General features: G+C 48.5%; 1 protein-coding gene across 9 annotated transcripts in view; it reads right to left on the reverse strand.

Moving 5' to 3' along the window:
• The window catches only part of PMFBP1 (polyamine modulated factor 1 binding protein 1), an 81,810-nt gene that overhangs the window by 26,949 nt on the left and 35,042 nt on the right, over window positions 1-19,819 (reverse strand). For 7 of the 9 annotated variants that reach the window (XR_014567386.1, XR_014567387.1, XM_083752194.1 and 4 more), the window contains exons 4-6: window positions 15,128-15,195; window positions 7,620-7,752; window positions 3,264-3,410 (exon numbers count right to left, since the gene is read on the reverse strand). Coding sequence is in view for 6 of the 9 variants with exons in the window: in XM_083752194.1 (XP_083608320.1) it covers window positions 3,264-3,410; window positions 7,620-7,752; window positions 15,128-15,195 (348 nt within the window). In the remaining 3 variants the exon portion in view is untranslated. Of the gene's footprint in view, window positions 1-3,263; window positions 3,411-4,027; window positions 4,157-7,619; window positions 7,753-15,127; window positions 15,196-15,739; window positions 16,517-19,819 lie in introns of those variants that run through there. The other 2 variants (XM_083752196.1, XM_083752197.1) reach the window with 2 other exon arrangements.

Raw genomic sequence — 19,819 nt, forward strand, 5'->3', positions numbered from 1 at the left:
CATTTCTGGAGACATTTGCAGGCAAAGCAAGAGCCAGATTATCCGCCCCACCCCCATCCCCAATGGCTTCTGCAGTGGAGGCGAAATATTAAATTAAATGAGGTGTCTATGAAGCTGCTGCGGTTTCAGGTCAAAGACGCCACAGAAAGCCGTGTGCTCTGCTCTGCGCCTGTATGCAAATGGCTGCATTAAAACCGCGGATGTCAACTTGCAACACATCTCTTCTGCTCCTGGATGATCAAAGCTGATTGCTGAGGCAATTACTGCAAAAGAAAAGAAAATCATGGCCCTACTGCTCCTCCCTCGGCTCTGAGAGTTTAACTGTTTAGCCAAGCTGAAACCGTACCCCCGGCTCCCTTGCGCACATGGCTGCTCCTTGTCTTGCAAGGTACGCGTGCACACCCTCCTTCCTTCCAAGCTCTGCACGCAGGGCCAGTCGGCAGCAGCAGCCACAATGCAGTGGTGACAAGCAGGCTGAGGGGAGATGCTGCCAGTTGGCTCCACCAGGACCTTGCCTTCTTTGTTCATCAGCCCCTGTGCACACACAAACCTGGGGGGCCTTGGAGAACCCCCAGTGAGCAGAGAGCCAGCACCTTCCCCAGCTGGAGGAGGTTGCCAGGCTGGCAAAGAGGAGCACCTTCCATGTGCCAAAGGAGTGGGGAGAACATCAGCCCTGCCTCCTCACCCTCTCTTTGCCACGTGGCAAAGATCAGGCAGATCCTGCCTTTGCCTCTCCCCCCGCCCTCTACTCCTTGGCCTGATCCTTGGCCACTCCTATTGTAGCTGTCCGCTTCCAACCTTCTCCTTTCTCTGGATCTCTTTTGCCACATATACATGCAGAGAGAAAGCACAACAATGGCTTCCTAACGAGTCAAGAAGAGCTGGGTGGCTCTGCTTTACAGGTACAGTAGGCAGAGGCCAGCTGGGTTGGGTGTAGCAGGTTGCACTCAGTCTGGGGGGAAAGCAGCAGTGGTAATGCCCACAAACAAGCACATACATTCCCCACCCCTCTGCACAAAGGATGCCTCAGGAGAGACCAGGGCTTCCTTTCCCTCCTTTAAGCCTGAAATGTTAGCTGTTTTCTCAGACAGAAAAATCTGTTCCCTTTGTGGGTGGGGAGGGGAGCTGGCTTTGTGGACACCTCCCTGCCTCTCTCCACATTGTCGCTGAAAGGAAAATGGCCGGCGTGTGAGTTGCACAGGGAAACGGTGCTGCATGGCTCCCCCGCCTGCTTTTCCTGGCACTTCCATTCACAACTCTGGCTCAGTCTCCGAGTCCTTTGTTCAGGAAACGGCAAAGCCCTGGCTGTTTCCCTCTGAATGGCAGTCAACTTTGTCCAGTTCAGTGTTTTCTGATTGTTCGTGCTGCCTAGAGAAGCTTTGATTAAACCTCTTAATTTTTCGGCTAGGTTTTCTCTTGTAACAGGGCAAGCCCTTGACCTGGGAGCAGAGAAGAGTGGTCAAAAGAAAAATAACAAGCCAAGGAGAGGGGAGGAGCAGGAGTAGCAGACACAAAGGGACAGAAGGCTGAGCGAGGAGCTGCTGAGTCCCCAGGCCAAACATCTTGCCCCCAGGGATTGCCAGGGCTGCTTCTCCCTCCTCCTTCACCACTCACACACCAGAATGTTTCCTGCAAGGAGAGCTTGGCACCAGCAGGAGCGCACCACACACAGCACTCACATTGAGGGTCTGTGAGTGTGTGGAGTGTGTGTGTGTGCTTATTCTGCTCTACCCACTCAGAGAGGAGGAGTCATTGCCTTGGAAGGCATCCTCCACAAAAACCACTCCTGCCTGGAAGCCATCCTCCTGCTTCCTCTGTGGTGGGGGTGGGGGCTGAGATCCCATCCTACCAGGGACCTGGATGCCTGGGGCTTTTCCTGATCCATCCTTGCAGATCAGAGAGTTTTCTGCACCCAACGAGCCTCCTCTTTGGCCTGAGCTGCCAAGAAGTCTCCTTTGCCTGCATCTGTCTTGAGAAAAACGTATCACCAGCACTACCTCTCCCAGCAAGCAGCTGACCATGGGGCATTAATCACCCAGGAAGGCCACGGGTGGGGAACCTGTAGCCCACTAGATGCTGTTGGACTTCATCCTCCATTGCCTTAGCTGGCTTGATGATGATGGGAGTTCTCTCACTGATGCTTTGCTACCTGGTAGAATCCTTCTGATCCACCTTTAATGCTTTGTGAATTATTGTCCAAGTGTATACAAAGGACATTCATTGTATTTTTCTTTTCTGTACTGTGTTACACCTCGCCCCCCCCCCCAGTTTCACCCCCATCCCACTCAGAGAATGTTGAGAGGTTTTTGGCTCTGTCCAAACAATGTTTACACAGAGGAAAGTCCAACTGATACAATGTGAATTGTATCTGGTCAGTATATGGATGATTACAGCCTAAACCAGCGGTTCTCAACCTGTGGGTCCCCAGATGTTGTTGGACTACAACTCCCATCATCCCTGAGCTCTGGCCTTGCTAGCTTGGAATGATGGGAGTTGTAGTTCAACAACATCTGGGGACCCACAGGTTGAGAAAGGCTGGAAACCACGGGTAGGCAAATTCAGGCCCGGGGGCCAGATCCGGCCCAATACCTTCTAAATCCAACCCACGGGTGGTCTGGGAATCATCATTTTTACATGAGTAGAATGTGTGCTTTTATTTAAAATGCATCTCTGGGTTATTTGTGGGGCACAGGAATTCATTCATTTTTTCTCTCTTCAAAATACAGTCCAGCCCCCCCCCCCAAGGTTTGAGGGACAGTGGACCGGCCCCCTGCTGGAAAAGTTTGCTGACCCCTGGCCTAAACCAAGTGCAGGCTGCATTGAGGAGCAGCCTTCTAGAACTCCCCAGACATGCCTGCTGAGACATCAACCCAAGAGGAGACTTTGAAGCCAATGCTTGGCCAGAAAACTCTGCCTGTGTTTCCTTCCTGCCTCTCTGGAACTGCTTGGATCCCAGGTTAGGTCCCAGGTCAATAACAAGGGACCAATTCCTCGTCAAGGTGATCCAAGGAGCCATGGCCCCCAGACAGGATCGAAAGCAAATGCACGAGAAAAGCTCCTGCGTCTTACAACCCCTCAGTTACCAGCACCCACCCACAAAGGATCCCTCCAGTTAAAACAAGATGAAGCTTTTGATTAGCCTTACTGCCTTCAAACTGTACTGGTGGCCCTCAACTGTGCCTCTTCTGTCACTACTCAGGACAGAGAGAAACCTCAGGCAAAAGTGGCAAGCGGGCCCACCCCACACGCAGCACAAGCCTTACCAGCTGCGGCAGGGAGCTCAGTTGTGACTCCAGGAGGAGCTCCTCCTGAAGATGGCACGCCACCTCCAAGTCTTTCTGGGAGAGTTCGTTCTGCAGATCTGTGATGGTCTCTTGCAGTTCTTTAATCTTAGCTGCTTTCTCCAGAACCTGCAATGCACAAACCCATCATGTACCTGGATTTTGGTAAGCAGTCTGCTCTGGGTGCGGCAGAGGGTCGGGTGCTTCTGCAGTGCCAGTTTTTGACACAAAAAGGGGAGCAGTGCAATAACATACCCTGGAATCAAGATATTTTGGGGCTGAAGCTGGAGCTTAGCAGATTGCAGCAGGAATGGCCTGCAGGCCACACTTCAGAGCTGGGGAGGCACCAACCAGGGCCTCCAACACAGACTTCTCTTTTCCTTGCTCTTGAACACACCTGCTGAAATTCACATTCTGTTTCCACACTTGGGCAACCTCGCTGGACTCTTTTTATTCCCCATTTACTTATTCGCTAAATGTATGCCCTACCCTTCAATGGTCAATCAGCATTCCCAGTGCAGTTTACAAAAGCTTACAAAATAAAAAAGTTTTTTACAAAAAGCTTACAAAATAAAAAACATGTATAATGCTTTTAGAAAATTCCAAGGAAGGACAAAAAGCTGTGCATCAGAGAATGTCGTCCCTCTCCGCCCCAATAAAAGTACCTCCCACCATCTTCCTTTAAGTTACATTGAATCAGGGGAGGGGATAAAATGACACAAATTCTCTGCTTTGAGAGCTCCTACCTGGGACAGAGAGCTTCCCGGCCAGCACTGTCTCTCCCAGCAGGGAATAACATTTGTGTGGAATTGCTGAAACCATGCAGAAAAATCACGTGGAGACAGAGCAATTTCCAGCAGGCATGTCAAAGCCAAGAAATGTCAGCCTGATAGAAGTGGCTGGGAAGGCTGCAAGTGGGTGTGTCCTCTTCCCCAGCTCTGTGCATTACAAGCAGAGTGAGGTCCAAGAACATAGCCCATCCCCCTGGCAGCGCCAGGGAAGAGATGATATCAGGCACCACGTCACTGGACCCAGGAAGCGCTTTTCAAGAAAACAGAACAGTTTCACTCACAACTCACTTGGCCCAGGAAGAGCGGCTCACACCTGCTTTGGGAGCGACATTTCCAATTGGTTTTGGGAAGGGGAAAGATGAAGGTAAAATGACAATTCCCTTAAGCACCATCCTGGGAATGGGAAATTTTAATGATGCAAAGCAGCAAGGTCAGACACTGTGTCCAGGCAGCCTAGAGGAAGCTGCTTGGAGTTGAAATCCCTTCATTAGGCATCACCTGATGACTTGTCTTCCTGAAGGCCGAGGCCTGTTTGGGCTGCGCTTCAAGGCCTCTTCCAACCCCTACTGCTGCAGCCCATCACGGGAACTATTCCTGCAATGCTATGGTCCTTGGCTCCCAGCTCTGGTGGCCCTGTAGCTGCAGCTGCTTCTCGCTTTGTGACCTCTAGTGAGAGGAGGGAGCAAACCCCATCTTCTCCCATTCTGATATTTCAAAGCCAGGCCTGCCTCTCCCTCCCATCTCCCCGCTCCACATTATTAATGAATTGGAAAGCAGACATCATTAGGTGTGGGAGACTGTTTCTTTCAAAATCTGTAGAAGCCTTCATCGGACTCCCCAGAGCCAGGCTGCTGTTCTCAACATAGTCTTATTAGCATCGCCGCCTCTGTAGCCTGCCATGCAAACTGCACTGCTCGGCACTTTCCAGCACTTGACCCTTCTGCAGATGGAATTAATTTCCTCTTTGAAGATCCAGCGGCAGGCCGTTGCAGCTGCCATTGTTGTGCTTGTTAAGGAAAGGAGCGCTCCCGTGAAGGCAGGGACTGACCGATCATGGGCGGATGGAGGGCAAGAGAGGCTGAAATGGAAGCAGCTGCAAAAGCTTGGGAGGAAAGCCCTTCCTGGTGGCTCCTCCACAAGCAGACTTTTTTCCCCATGCAAAGCACACACAAAAGGGCTGGGTGAGCGTATTTGCACATGTGACCTGCTCTGTGCTGGAAGCTCAGGGTACGTAGGCTGGAACCAGAGCAAATTAAGAAGACCTCCCATGCCCCGCTCAGAAGAGTCTGGCCGTTGGCACCATGGGCAGAAAGAAAGCTCCTTTCACCCATCACTGTTTGTTTCATTTGGTCCCAAGTCTGATTTTAGGGGGGCTGGGAATAATCACCTATGGCATTTTGTGTGGAATGGTTCATGCTCAAAGGATCCTGCACAGGATCACAGGATGGAAAGGAGTTCGGTTTCCTGGGATTGCCAATAAATGCTTCTCTGTGCTGAGAACCAAGTTATTGTGACATCTGCAGCACCGTTGAAGCAGATGCTGCTGAGGGTTAAATCCTCACACAGAGAGGAACAGGAATGCAGCTCCCCTCCCTCGGTCATAATTTATTAAAAGTTTCACAAATAATTAAAGAAAGGTAGATTTCGCCAACCTTATGTCCCTTAGGATGGTTATGAGGTGTTTGGGCAAGATTATGATTTCCTCCACTCTCAGTCACTCACCCTTGTCTGAGTCCCTCAAAAACTTCTCGGTCCTAAAGCATGGAAAGCAGCCTTTCTGAGTATCAGAGGTTAATCCCTGTTATCTCTGTTTTCCCAGAGATAATGAGATAAACAAGATTTATGGTTTGGCTATCATTAATCACCATATAATTATCCCCATCAACAGTGTGTCGACAAGAGGTATCTAGTCTTCCCTCCTGGAAGTTGAGGGCGTGACTGCATTTCATTTGCCTGTCTTCTTCTCTCAAGCCTTCATGGTTGGACCAGGCCCTTCAGTTCCAGCTGTTCCACTTCCACATATGGAAGTAAGAAGTGGCTTGTTGGAGCTCCAGATTGGAGCAAAAGGGCCCAAGACTTTGTGACCGACTGACAAGCCTCTACCCTTATTGAGAGGCAATGCCTAACCTCTTGGCTTCCCCACTGTGCCTCTCTCCTACTCTGATTCTTCTCTAATGTCTCCCATGCCAAAGCAGAAGCCTGCCTGTTAGGAGGAAGTTGACTGAGGATGTGAGGAATGCATTGAAAGAGATTTAGAGACTTCCTCTCAGCTACAGAAGGCAGATTTTCTCAGAGAGAGAACAGCATTGCTTTTTGTTGGAGATTCTCCTGGATTCTGAGAAGCAAACAAGCACTGGGATGTTGATAACTGACAGTTTCAAGATGCAGCAAGAGTAACATCCCAGGAAACTTACAGCAAGTGGGCCACAATGAACCCATTTCCAGAGTCCTGAGTAATCATTGCTGGTGACTTGTGGAAGTCCGCTGGTAGTTCACCACACCTCAACCGGGGTGAAATATCAGCAGAGTATGCAGAGTCCCAGAAGAGCCTTCAGAGATTTCCTGCTCCCAGCAAAACAGCTTCTTCCAGAGTCCCCGGTTAAGGGAAAAACTCCTCTCCCATGCCATTCAAAGTAACAAAGTGTTCATTGTCTCCAAATACAAGCAGAGCTAAACACTACTATCTACTATATACAATTCCTCTGGTCTTTGAAGTAAAGATGCATATGCACAGAGATCCACTAACACTATCACCACGCTAGCTAACACTGCTATGCATAACCTACACCCTCTTCCCTTGATTCTCACAGTCAGACCCTGACAGCAAATAAGATAGCATCAAGTTTTGCAACAGGACACAACCATCAAAGACAGGAACATGATGTAATCAGTGCCCTAGAGACTATTATACCTGGCTCTACATTCTTGAACCAATTCTTGAACCTTGCTGGTGTTGCTATGTTAAACCAGTGCACAGAAGATCCAGATGTGGGAGATGCACTTCTCAAGAATGAAGCAGATGGTGACTGCACTTTCCTTCAAGCTTCCATTGGGTGGCTGTTCCCAGTTTGCATTATTACAGAAGTTGGATGAAGCAGAAGCAAAGCTAAAACAATGAAGTGACCTGCTCTGGTATGGCATTTTCTGTGTGTGTAGGACGGTGGAATGTACAAACATAATGGAAGTCTTCACATGTATATGGGTACATCTAAAGTGCACAGGCCAGAAGAAATTAAGAAGCCAGCACCTGCTTGAGTGAGAGCCAGCACACTGTCCCTAGTAAATCAGGAAAAGATGGCCCTGCATACATATATAGATGGCAATGCCTGCTCAACCTCACCAGAGCTTTAGGGAAAGGTTTTCAGAACTGCCACACTGGTGGGCAGCTACTGGCAAATGAAGGGCAAAAGCATTCCTGCTCTCCTTCCCTTCCTTGGCCTCAAAGTGCTGATTCTGATCATCTTTCTTTCCTCCCAGGCAGGCTAGCCCAGCTAGTTCAGTGTCTGCTTGTGCTGCTGCAGCCGCCTCCCAGAAAGGTAAACCCTACCTCTGCTTTCACCTGCTCCTGGGTGTGACCAGCGTCTCTCAGCTGAAGATCCAGCTCACAAGTAAAGTGCTCTTTCAGTCCCCAAAGAGACTTCAGTTCTGCTTGCTCCATCTCCTGTCCTGGCAGACAGTACCTACACAAAGGGAGGAAGGGAAGGCCAGTCAGAAAAAGTACAAAGGCTGCAGAGAAGAATTTGGGGAAAGGGAACAAACAAATTGGTTTTAGGGAAGCATCTGCTGTAGCTTTACTTGGCATGCAGAATGCTTCTGGCTCAATCCCTTGTATCTCTAGCTAGGAAAGGACCAGGTATAGAAATGGTTGTTCTTTCTCTGCTGGAGACCCTGGAGAGAACTGTCCTCAAATGGGTGGACAGACAGCCTGACCTGGTAAAAGGCATCTCTCCCTCTGCTCATCTAGACCGACCACTCACTCACTCACTCACTCAGGAAAGCAGTGTTCCCCAACCCCAACGGTTGTTTCTTTCAAGAGGCTGCTGTGCGCATACCTTGTATACCCTGAATGGGCACCTCCAGGCATGATGCATGGCTGCATCTCTAGCACTATTTGCCCCAGTGAGTCACCAATGAGCATGCCATGGCCTGGAAAGGGCTCTAGGGCTTGGCTGGAAAGGTTTATGGAGTCTCAGTACAGTGGCAAAGCATCTGCATGGCGTGCAAAAGGTCCCACACACAACCTCTGGCATCCGCAGGTTAGGATGAAAAAGACCCCAGAGAGCAACTGCTAGCCCTGAGCTAAGCTGGACTAATGGTCTGACTCAGCAGAAGAAGGCAGCTTTCTATTTTCCTCTGGAGCCCCAACCGGCAGGCTTTGTGACCACCTCATCAAAGCATGCCTGAGATGCTCCCCCCCCCCCCGCCACAGGATCCTTACTGAAGTTTAATCCAGGCTCTCTGGCTTCTCAAAATCCCCACACTGGGTGGGAGTGGCAGCTCCTATCTATATATGTATAGCTATTTCGGTCTGCGGGAGGAGATGTCAGCATCTTTCACTTGCTGTGAGCTCCAAGAATACTTTTCCCCCCAGACAAGTCCTTTGTATTCTGTTGGAAGGGAACAGGATGGGGAAGAGACATTCCCATTGTCACAGCATTTGATAGGACTCCACTTGGGACTGGGGGTAATACCTCCCCTTCCTGAACAAGAGCCAGGCCTTTCGGTTGGATGAAAATCCTGCCTCTCAAGTTCCAGAGGGAGGGCATTATCAGCCTCTGGAAAGATGAGAAAGAAAGAGAGCTCACAGACACAGTCCAAGTTTTCCTGCCTCTGAAAAATGGGGGGGGGGGGACAGGTTGCAAAGGTATACCTAACACTGCATTTTCTAAAAAGAAGGAATGGTTTGCAAGTTTAGCTACCTCTGCTGAAGGTGGCATAACATGGGAATGGAACGTGTGTGTTAACCTTGAAAACCTCTCTGTTCACAAGCCCCCCCCCTCTCTTTCTTGTATGCACAGGCGGGCACGCACATGCACACTTCCCACGCAGAATGCTGGTTTGCCCACTGGGAACTCTAACCCTCAGGCTAACCCTACAGCAAGTATTAACCTACTTATTGCACCCGGAGGCAACGCAGAGGGGCAGAAAGGGCTGCATTTGGGGGAAGAGGATGAGCAGAGCTTAGCATTAACTGCTCCCTGAAATCATCTGAAGGAGGCAAGCAAGGCAACTTAATATAGGAAGGAAGGCAATTCGCAGACAGACGTTTGGAACAGGCAGAATGATGAAACAATTATTTGGTGGCAAGTTTGGCTGGTGCTTCCTGTAAAGAGACCAGATCACGTGACTGCACCCAGCCTGTGTCAAGAATGAGTTTTTTCATCATTAAAGTCAAAAGCCAAGCAGGCCATCAAGCCACTATGTCACAAAGTATGGATGAAGACCCCAGGGGAAACCAGAGATGACACTGGTGGGCAGAGATCTATGCTGAAGGGCGTGGAGAGCCACAAAGCATCTGCATTAATCTAATGGCCCAAACCACTCTGGAAGCCCTTGGCTGAAGCGGGGAGGCAGATAATGTCTTAACTACGCTTTCCAGGATATTGGAGGCCCAGAAGTTGTCTCAGAGGAATTCTGCCACAAGGCCAGTGCTTTAAAATATGGAGTCCAGGACCCTCTAATGATATCTATTACAGACTGGAGTACAGGGCAAAGAGGCTGATTTGGATGGGAGGGAGAGGGGTATCTATATATCTATATCTCCTGTTCTGAGGCCAGCCAACCCATGGAACACCCAAGAGGTAATGAACAAAGTTAAGTCTTGTCATTGGCACATGATAGAACCCCAAGAGACATTACTAGAGTTCTTGGGTGGGGTTCTGGAGGGGGGAGCTCAGGACCCTGAAATGTTCAATTAGGAATTGAAGAGAATTGTTGCTGATGATACAAGATTGGGATGGACTGAATGACCTGAAATGGAGGAGGGCTGATCATTAAAGAGGAATACCAAGTGTGACAATTTGGAAAAGCTCAAAAGAAAACTCAAGAACACAAGTGAATGATGGGAAGCAGCAAGGCTGGGCTGCAGCCCCAAAGGAGAATAAGAACGTTCTTTGGTGGAGGGATTTCTGTGCACATGGAATTGGGTTACTAGTACACAATCTGGTCACTATGGCTGTTCCTTGAGAACCTCAGCTTCTATTCCGAGGAGAAACCACCACTGTCACTGCCCAGCCTTTTCACTCTCCTGGCTGGGGAAACACAGCAGAATTAGGGTTTGCCAATGATTTGTGCTCTGGGTAAAAACTCAACACCTGGCTGCCTCCCTGTGGGCTTGCCACCTCCATGAAGCAAAACTAATGAGCGAAATCCTCCTAGAAGTCAAACACTGAGTTTACAATAAAAACATAGAATTTAAAATGTGTATGCAAAACAAACACATTTGTGCATATTCTATTTCTCAAACAGGGTTTGAATCTTTAATGTGACAATTGGTTTTTCCAGACATGGATTTTTTCCTTCACTTTAATAAAAGAAAAATGTGTGAAGTGCATCTGCAAGGTGGATCATGCCAAGGCTGGGAGTAGTGATCTTTTTAGACATTTGAGTTTCACTCACACGGTTACAACCAGGCATCTCCTCCCTGGCACAACATGGGAAGGAACAGAACTCAGTGGCAGAGCATCTGTTTGTCATGCTGGAGGCCCAGGCTGAGTTCCCAATGGCACCTCCTGGCATCAGGTGACACCAAAAGTCTTTCTCTGGCCAAGACCTTGAACCATACTGGACAAGATGGACCTGATGTAAGGTAGCTTACTGACATTCAGAAACAGCAGCTGCTAGCTGTCTGATGGAGGAATGGGCCATGCAGCCTTTTGTGGCCAGCCTCTGAACTGTGATGTCAGGTCAGGGAAGCGTAGGCTCCTATGCTCTGGCTTCCAAGTTCTCCTGCTTCTGGGCACTGACAAGGCAGAGAGTCCAGCTGGTACCAGGGTAGATAAAATTCCACTTTTTAAAATTTAAATCGCATTTTTAAAAAACTGTTTTTTAAAAAATTTAGATTGGATTTTTAAAATAAAATGCTTGGGGGGGGGGAAATCTTTCTAAAGAGTTTTCTATTTAAGTTACATAGTAGTCCAAAGGCTATTTATCAGGAAATAAGGATTTCTTTTAAGTTTTTCATGTGTGCTGAAACTCAGTTGGGTTTTTTTTTTAAAAAAAGTTTAACCACATCAGTTAACAAACATGGATACATATGCTACAACGTTATTGTTTTAGTTAAATAAATTGTTTAAATTGTTATTAAGGAAGTGATTATTTTTCTCCTTCCAATAAAGTACAGCAAAAAGTTATCAAAATATAAACAGTTAACTTATTAAACATCACAATAATTTCATAATTATCTATGTATTTCTAATAGTATAACCAATCAGTAATTTTTTATATAACTGTGAAAACTACTCTAAAAATTTATTATTCCAAAAATGAAGCCTTCATCTGGTTGTAAATATTAAGATTATACCAGCAGGAATGTCTTTCAGTAAGTAAATAAATAAATAAATAAATAAATAAATAAAATCTCAGTGACTAGTGATTTAAATCAAATCCACTCTAGCTGGTACTCAGATACCATAGATCGTTTCAATGGCAGGACTGATTCAAAGGCCTGTGCTAAGGGAATCTGTGCGGCTCACCAAAGTATCTTGCTGTATTGGTAGTGCCCTGAAAGACACCGAGCAAATTCCTTCCGCTGAAAGTATACAGGGGGATTTAATCTACTTAGCAGGGATTAATCAAAGATTTGTTAAAAGATTTAAAGATTTTGCGCACTTTGCCCAGCAATGGCTGTGCAAGGCAATAAGAACAGAGTCGCCAAAAGGGTTGAGCTGCCAGGCCAGTTCCTGTGGCCAGAGCAACTCTACCTCAACATAGACATAATAGCCTTCTACTACAAAAGGCTGGAAGCCAACCAGGAAATGGTTCCTACTGAAGCAAGAAGCGGTTTAAATTTACAAGACACAATACCATCAACTTAGAGTTATCAACATTACCTTCTACCTGCTTACCGCCAGCCACCTAAGGAAAGTCATCACAAAGTCGTAATGATGCTCCCATGGAATGCTCCGAGTCAAGCTTTGGTCAACCTCCAGAGCAGAGAGTTTAAAGGAATGTTTGGCTCTTGTTCCAAGGGCTGCATGCAGCTACCATGCAGTCAGAACAGAAAAACTGCCCCATTTCAAGATGTACATCAGTCACCGTGGGTCTAGAAGCCCAGTGCTTGGAGTCCATGAAATACTGCACTGTCCAGACCCTTCAGTCAAAGAAAGAGATGAGCAGGGGGGTTCCCATGAACCCCCCAGAAAAGCCTTGGAGGAAGAGGGGCCTGGAATGTGCCTGCTCCACTCCCTCTTTTGCCTAGTCCAACTCACCCCACCCTGAGAGGACCGCTCTTTGTGTTGTGTGGTGGTGCTGCTGCTGCTGCTGCTGCTGCAGTTAACCTGAGCAACACCCTCCCAGGGTGGGAAGAGCAAACTGGGCCAGGTCTGGCCTGGGAAAGGAAAGAGTTGAGAGGAGGGAGGGAGGGAGGGAGGGAAGGAGGGGCTTTCACTAGTGCTAAGAGGGAGCCTCTGCACAGGACAAATTCACAGACAGACACTGGCACTCATAAATTATACAACTCATTTGCATATTCCAGTCATGAAACATTATGCAAATACTGCCTGATTTGCATAATGGATTCCAGTCACCGCTTCAATTGCTTTGTGTTTTTTTTTTAAAAAAACAAAACGAAATAAAAGGCAAAGGCTGGTTCCAGCTGGCCACCCCGCCTCGTCTGCTTGGCCCTTTGCCTCCAGGGGTGGGGTGGGGGGAGGCAAAAGCACCCTAAGCCCTGGCATGAGAAATATTGCCCTTAATTGCAACCCACCAACTTGGACCTGGTTGAGATTCTTCACCAGAAGCCACGCATCTGAGCCAATTAGGGAGGAAGAAATGAGGAGGCAAGACCAGGGAAAGAGGGAGACGTTTTCCGTCATTGCTAGCATGGCTGGAGGTGGGAAATCCTTCCCTTCCTAACTGCTTAATTATATACAACAGAGACTATCTCTGTATTTGGTGATAATAAGCCAAGCTGGGGGTGGGGGACACTTCTTGTCTCCTCAGAGCTCAGAAGAGCTTTCGTTTTTTAGAAGAGGGATGGGAGGAGGGGCTCCTCTGATTATTTATAACAAACTGTAATAGCAACACATTGCGAAGGATGAGATGGGAGGGTGTCGCTCGCCTTCCATCAGCAGCCAACGTTGCTCACTTCTCCTGCAGGGGCTGCGCTGCGCTGCTGTGGGCGCCTCCCTCCTGCCCCCCTGTGAAAGGCAGAAATGTGCCAAGCGGCTGGCGTCGGCACCCTGTGGGAAAAGTTGACTGTAATTCTTTTGCTTTTAAAATCAATTAATCCGTGTGTTAATTAACGTCAAGTCGACAGAAGGAGGAGGGGAGAGTGAGAGAGAGAGAGAGGGTGGGTGGGAGGGAAGAAAGGAAAGAGCTGCCTGCAAGGGCGGATGGCAGACTCGTTGGCACGGTGCCATCCATTCAGTGGCAACGCCACAGTTTCGTGTGATAAGAGCAGCAGCGGGCATATGTTCTGGGGGTCCTGTACGTGGGCCAGACAGTGCGGAGCAGCGAAGGGAGATTAGCCAGAGCCCGGGAGCAGACAACAAGCGGCAGCCGAGGGCACGGGGTGCCAGGAGGAGGAGGGCAAGCTCGCCTCTCCCTTGGACTCCAGAGATCCAGGGGCTCCCCCACAGGCAAGGCGCCAACTGGACCCCTCCGCCATTTCAGCTTCATTCTACTGCAGTGGAGCCAGCGCAACGGAAGACAAAGGCCACCATTTCCGCCATGATGCCACTCCCAAGCCCAGGCTGGCATCCTTGATCCTTTAAAAGAAGAAAGGAAAAGAAGGAGGCGCCAAGAGCAAAAACAGCCCCCCGTCTGCTTGCCCCTCCTGCGTTGCTGTGCCAGGGGCAACTGGGCATCTGTCGGCGTAACAGAAGGCACGCAAATGGGTTGTTCGCTGCAAGCTGTTGGTTTGTTCACCAGGCAGGTTCATTTATAGCTAGAACCAGAAAGAGAGAAGACACTCCAGCCCAGTCAACAACCAGCTAACTGGAGACAGCCACCATTGAAGAAGAGATGCCACAGGAAGCATCATGAACGCAGGCTCTGGCTGATACCAGCTGCCAGTCAGTGGACCAGAGAGTGATGCCAAACCTGCAGCGAAAGAGAGAGAGGAGATTGGGGGGCGGGGGTGGACGAGGACGAGCTGGAAGGTCTCCCGTAAGACCTCTGAAGGCAGGCAGAAAAGAGCATTATTTGGGTGTTCAGGGCTGGAGAAAGAACATTTCGCAATGCTTCTCTATGGACGCGTGACTGCTGCGTGTGAATGCGCACCTGAAGGCACAGACACTGGCACACACAGAGATAGGTATGTACAAGACGGGTGTGCCTGTATGCCCACTCGTTTGAGCATGCACTCAGATTTTATCCATGTGTGCATGCTTGCACACACATGTTGATGCCTGTGTATGTGCACGTGTGTAAGTTAGAAAGTACAAGTGTGCGAGAGCGAGTGAGAGAGAGAATGCCCGGGTATACACTTGCCACTTTTAACCCAGGTATACACAGATGTTCCCCCCTCCACCCAGAAAAAAACAAACAAACCCACCAACCCACCCTTCTTCAGAAGCAGTAGCAGATTTATTTCCATGCGTTGCTATCACCAGGGAGATGAATGGGGCCGATGGGACGCCCTTTGCAAGATCCACTATGGAGTGTGTGTGTGTGTGTGTGTGTAGGGGGGGGGGAGAGAAAGAAAAAGAGGGAGAGAGAGAGAGAGAATATATACCACTAAGATCTGCACCAACTTGAAAGCAGAGCGAGATCTGGAAGGTGCTACTCCTGACGCCCAGGTGGCACACCAGACAGGCCAGGTCCAGAGTCCCACTCTGAGGTGCCGGAGGCTCTCTGGGGCTGCTTTGTAGAAAAACAAAGCTGCTTACTTACACTGTCTGTGCTGTTGTGGATCCTGAAAGGCTTTCAGCTGGCATCGGGCGCTGAGCCAGGGACGGGTGCTGGAGACAAAAGGAAGACACAAAAATAAAGTCATGCCACGGGAGTATTACGGTAATTGGCTTCTCACTTAACAGGAATTTACAAAATATGCTAAATGGGGGGTTGTTTTCCCTCTTCGTCCGAAAAAAAACCCACTGAAGAGAAAAGCGGAGATTGGCACGCATCTCTTTTGCATGGAAAATACTGGTACAGGATTTACTGCCAAGCGGCAGAGATCAGGATTAACAGCAATGGCATCTTTTGGGCATCTTTTTTTCTTCTAATGAACAAGCTTTTGCGGTTAATGAGGAATAATCGTTTTGCTAATGAGCTCTGAAACGTTAAGAGAAAAGAGGGGTGTTCTGTTAATCGCCCGGTGCAGTCGCGTGCTGGATTACAAACGGAATGCAGGACGAAAAGGGGGGTGGAAGATCCTCCTGGAAAAGAAGCAGCCGAGAGATGGGTGCTGGGTCACCCGCGGTGCCCGCTCAAGCCTCCACACATCCGGCCAGCAGCAGCTTGGGTTTCTCAAACTCCGCAAAGTGGATATTCGGGGAAGATTACCATCACCGTCAAAGCGCGAGGCACGGCTCTTAATGTCTCCAGTGTTTAATCATCATACAGTAGAATGGTTTTATGCATATTTCATTTGCATATCATTAAGGCAAACTACAGGGGGATGGTGAGCCAAGAGAGGTGCAATGTTGCGGGCAGGGGCGGGGGTTGGGGGCAACGAGAAGCCTGCCTATCTGCCTGAGATGCCAGGAGCCAGACCTCAGTCCGCCTTCCATTTGGAAACCTTTGAAAGTGGGATATAACCTAGGATACCTCCAATTCCAGCAGCGGAGCCTTCAAAGAGGGGACTGAGGCCAAGCCAGACTTGCGCTGCCAGGAGGATCGCTGGCTCCAGGGGAATGCCCTGGCAGGTCTGCCCTTCTTCACAGGCATTTGGGATCAGATTAATTCTGGAGACGATGTCAAGGGTGTGTGGGGGGCCCAGGATATCCATGCGGGAATTGCAGCCCACCCTCTTATTAGCAAACAGTTGGGTCTCCTCTGTTTTCCTCCTTTGCTTGCTTTTCTTTTGGTGTCCCCACTCAGTCATTTCATCAATTACTTGCCGGCTGAGATCCTTTTGCCCTGGCACTAGCCAGCGAAGGAAGGCACCAGTGGCGGCAGCTGCTGCTGAATACAGGGGATTCTTTGTGGCTCTTAGACATGGCCAACGTCTTAATTGGGGGCTTTTATCACACTCAGACAACAGCAGGATTGTCACTGCTCCCTCTGGCTTTTCATCGGATGCTGGTTGGTTTTGGGGGTGGAGGGGCTTTCCTGCCAGCTTCACAAGCTGCCATACGGTGACATGCTCTTGGCTCAGAAGCAGAAATTGACTGGAGAATTTTAGATAGCAGAATTTACCCCCCTCCTTTCCCAGCTTTCCCTCTTGGGCAACTATGAATATTCGGATGAGTTGAAATGGGAGGATGCCCGTTGATGGTGGAGCTGCTGATGGCAGTGGTGGCAGCACAGGGAGTTGAAGGCAGCCAGAACTAGGAAGGAACCGTCTTGGGGGGGGGGGGGGCTTGCTGCATTTCCTCTGCTTGTGCCCATAGCGCTGCGGCACATGCAGATGTCGCTGTTGTTCTTCATAAAAACATAATGATATGCAAAAGCATAACGACCCCATTGGGGCACAAAGCATCAATGAAATAACAGTGTTAGGACAGAGGGAGGGGGAGGAATGACGACAGACACCCGACTGAAGGAATGTCCACATAAATTATCTTTATTCAAATGAAACAGAACTGGTGGAGAGGAGGGAAGAGATGGTGAGTCATGAGTCACATGGAGTGCAGGCCAACTTTGAATGTGCCAAGGGGAGGAAGATCCTCTCTGCCACACCCAGAGAAACAGGCAGGGGAGAGAAGGCAGCTGAGACACCGCTGCATTTCCAGTCACATGTTTCACTAGGAGGCTCCGGGGGCATTCCTGGGCAAGGGACTTTCAGCACTGCTCCAGCCTGGACTGGCATTTCCACAGCGGATGCAGAGAAGCCTCACAAGGAGAAGGGAGACGAGGCAGCAGCACTGGTTCCACAGGAGCTGCTGAGGATGAAACTTGGACCAGGCCAAAGACCAGCAGTGGCTGCTGGAAAGCTGGGGCCCAAGGCAGCCATACCTCTGAGGACTCTGCCCACTCCCGTGGCAAGCAGATTCTCCAGAGGTGGACTGCGGAAGCTAGCAAGTGGGGCTGAACTAGAGACCCCCATCATCCTTCCCCACACCCGGATTTGGGGGTCACTGTCCTGCTCAAGGTGAAAAAAGGAGGCCCACACAGAGCAGGAAGTGACTGATACAGTGCCCCTGGAAAGGAACCAAAGGGAGTAAAATGGGGTTAGGGTCAAGTCCCTTCAGAGGGCCCACCTGTTGTTTTTAAGTTACAAAGAAATTGCAAAGCAGAGATGGCACCACCAAGTCCAAAGGGATGGAAGCAGCATCATGGAGTCCAAAGCAGGGTTGCCACACAGCTTATTTTGGAACGGACAGAATATTAGAACTACGCCAGGGTGAGGAAGCTCCAGGCCCTCCAGATGCTGCTGAACCACAATTTGCAATAGCCACAGCAAGCATGGCCAATGGCTAAGGGTGATGGGACTTGTAGTTCAGCAACAGCTAAAGGACCAAAGCTTCTCCACCCACCCATTATCTAGCCACACAAACACCAGAAATATATGAGAAGATTGCAGGGGATTCCTTTTTTATTTTTAAAATAAGTTAAAAAAAACACCCCACGTTAAACAAAAATAAGCCTACTGTAAAGGAATCCAAAGAGTGAAGGAGCCAGTCCACATGATGCGGTGGTTCTAGGTAACACTGGTCTTGGGTTCAAACCCCTCAGGGGTCTTGGTCCCTGTGCCATTTGTTTGGGCTGTTGGGAGGACAAAATAGGACACTCTCCATAGATTCTAAACCTATACTGATTGGAGTGATGGAGGGACAGACAGCTGCCTTCTTTTGTGTCAGCCCAATAATATCACCTGCTCTGACTGGCAGTGACCAAATAAGATATTTAGGGGCAGACACCTGCTCTGCATAGAAATTGCACAGAACCATTCACACCAGCAGGCCTGATATTCTCTCGCATGAATTTGCCTAATGCTCTTTCAGGGTGGAGGTGGATGGACCAGTCTACGTCTGTCTCAGGTCAATTTCCCTGGGGCTCAATCATGAGCCTTTTCTGTTTGGATTTTTGCACACTTTCCAAAACAATATACAAAAGATCCGCATGTGAATTGTACACATTTTGTACAGAATCTTCCTATAAAACACATGCTTTAGATGCATTTCCCTGCACTGTTCCTCCTAAAAGAGACAAGTTGTAAACATCTTAACATAAAATAACTATTTTCAAACACACTTCTCAGGATCAAAACAGAATCACAAAACTCAGAGAAGTGTGAAATATGGCTGACAGCTGAATTCTGAGCTGTAGGCAAGTTCAGGAAACATTGAACTGGGTCAGTCTGCTGCAAAAATCTGACCAGATTTGATCACTCTATCCCCATTTCAAAGCCATATAAAGCAGTGGCTTTCACCACATTTTGAAGCAGTGAATTCCACAAGTTAACCTTTAGTTATTAAAGAAGTTCCTTCCTTTGGCTGTCCTAAATGCTATGCCAGTCAGTCAGTTTCACTGCATGGTCCCCAGTTATAATATTATGAGGGTGTGCTTTCTCTACACAATGAATAAACCTGTTATGTCCTTTCACCATCTAATGATGCAAAATTTGCAAAACCACACATTCTCCACTATCAGCTGCATATTGCAGGAGTCAGTAATATGTATCCCAAAGTTGGCAAATGACCCAAGAGATCTTCTCTTACGTAGTCATCTCTACTAAGGCCGCTTGCACAGATATTTGAACAATTGCATCTTTATAGGAATATTTTGGAATATTCCCCAAACCTCTCTTTGCTGAGCTAGACAGAGCCCAACCCCACTGGCCTTATGCTCTCAAGTTGGGACAACTCTAATGGGATCACTCACCATCACTACCAACCACCAAGTAGGGAGATGTAGGTATGCCACACCTTTCCTTGGGAAGCTCATTTTTTATATTAGCTTTAAACATGAAGTAGTTGGGGGTTCTCTTTTTTGTTTTGCTTTTAAATGAGAGAAACCTATGGCCACCTTGTATTTAAAAATAAGATGGTAGTTCACCCATGCTCTTTAAATTTAACCCAGCCTTTAGGGGCATTTCTCGCCTCCCCCAGTTTACTAAAACCAGAGGACAATCTGACACTATTATCATAGGTATCACATATAGCATCATGGACACCCCCTTCAAATATAAATACAACTGCTCACCAAAAGTTATCCACATGAAGACAAAGGATGAATGGAAGACATTGCATTTCAGACCAGTTCTACAAATGTGGATGTCTCCAAATTTTAACACCAAGGAATGAGAGAGCCATTGTGTGGTGTGTGCACATGTACACTGCACGTTTCTATTAAGCTGGCAGAGGGGAAGCCGTTTCAAACTGTATTTTGCTCTGCTTCTCCTTTAAGTGGGTGCCACTCTCCCCCGCCTGCGTAACAGAAAAGTGCAACCAAGCCCAGCACTAAGCAGGATTGCTCTCC

This window comes from Podarcis gaigeae (assembly GCF_964106915.1).
Source record: "Podarcis gaigeae genome assembly, chromosome: 8".
NCBI lineage: Eukaryota > Metazoa > Chordata > Lepidosauria > Squamata > Lacertidae > Podarcis > Podarcis gaigeae.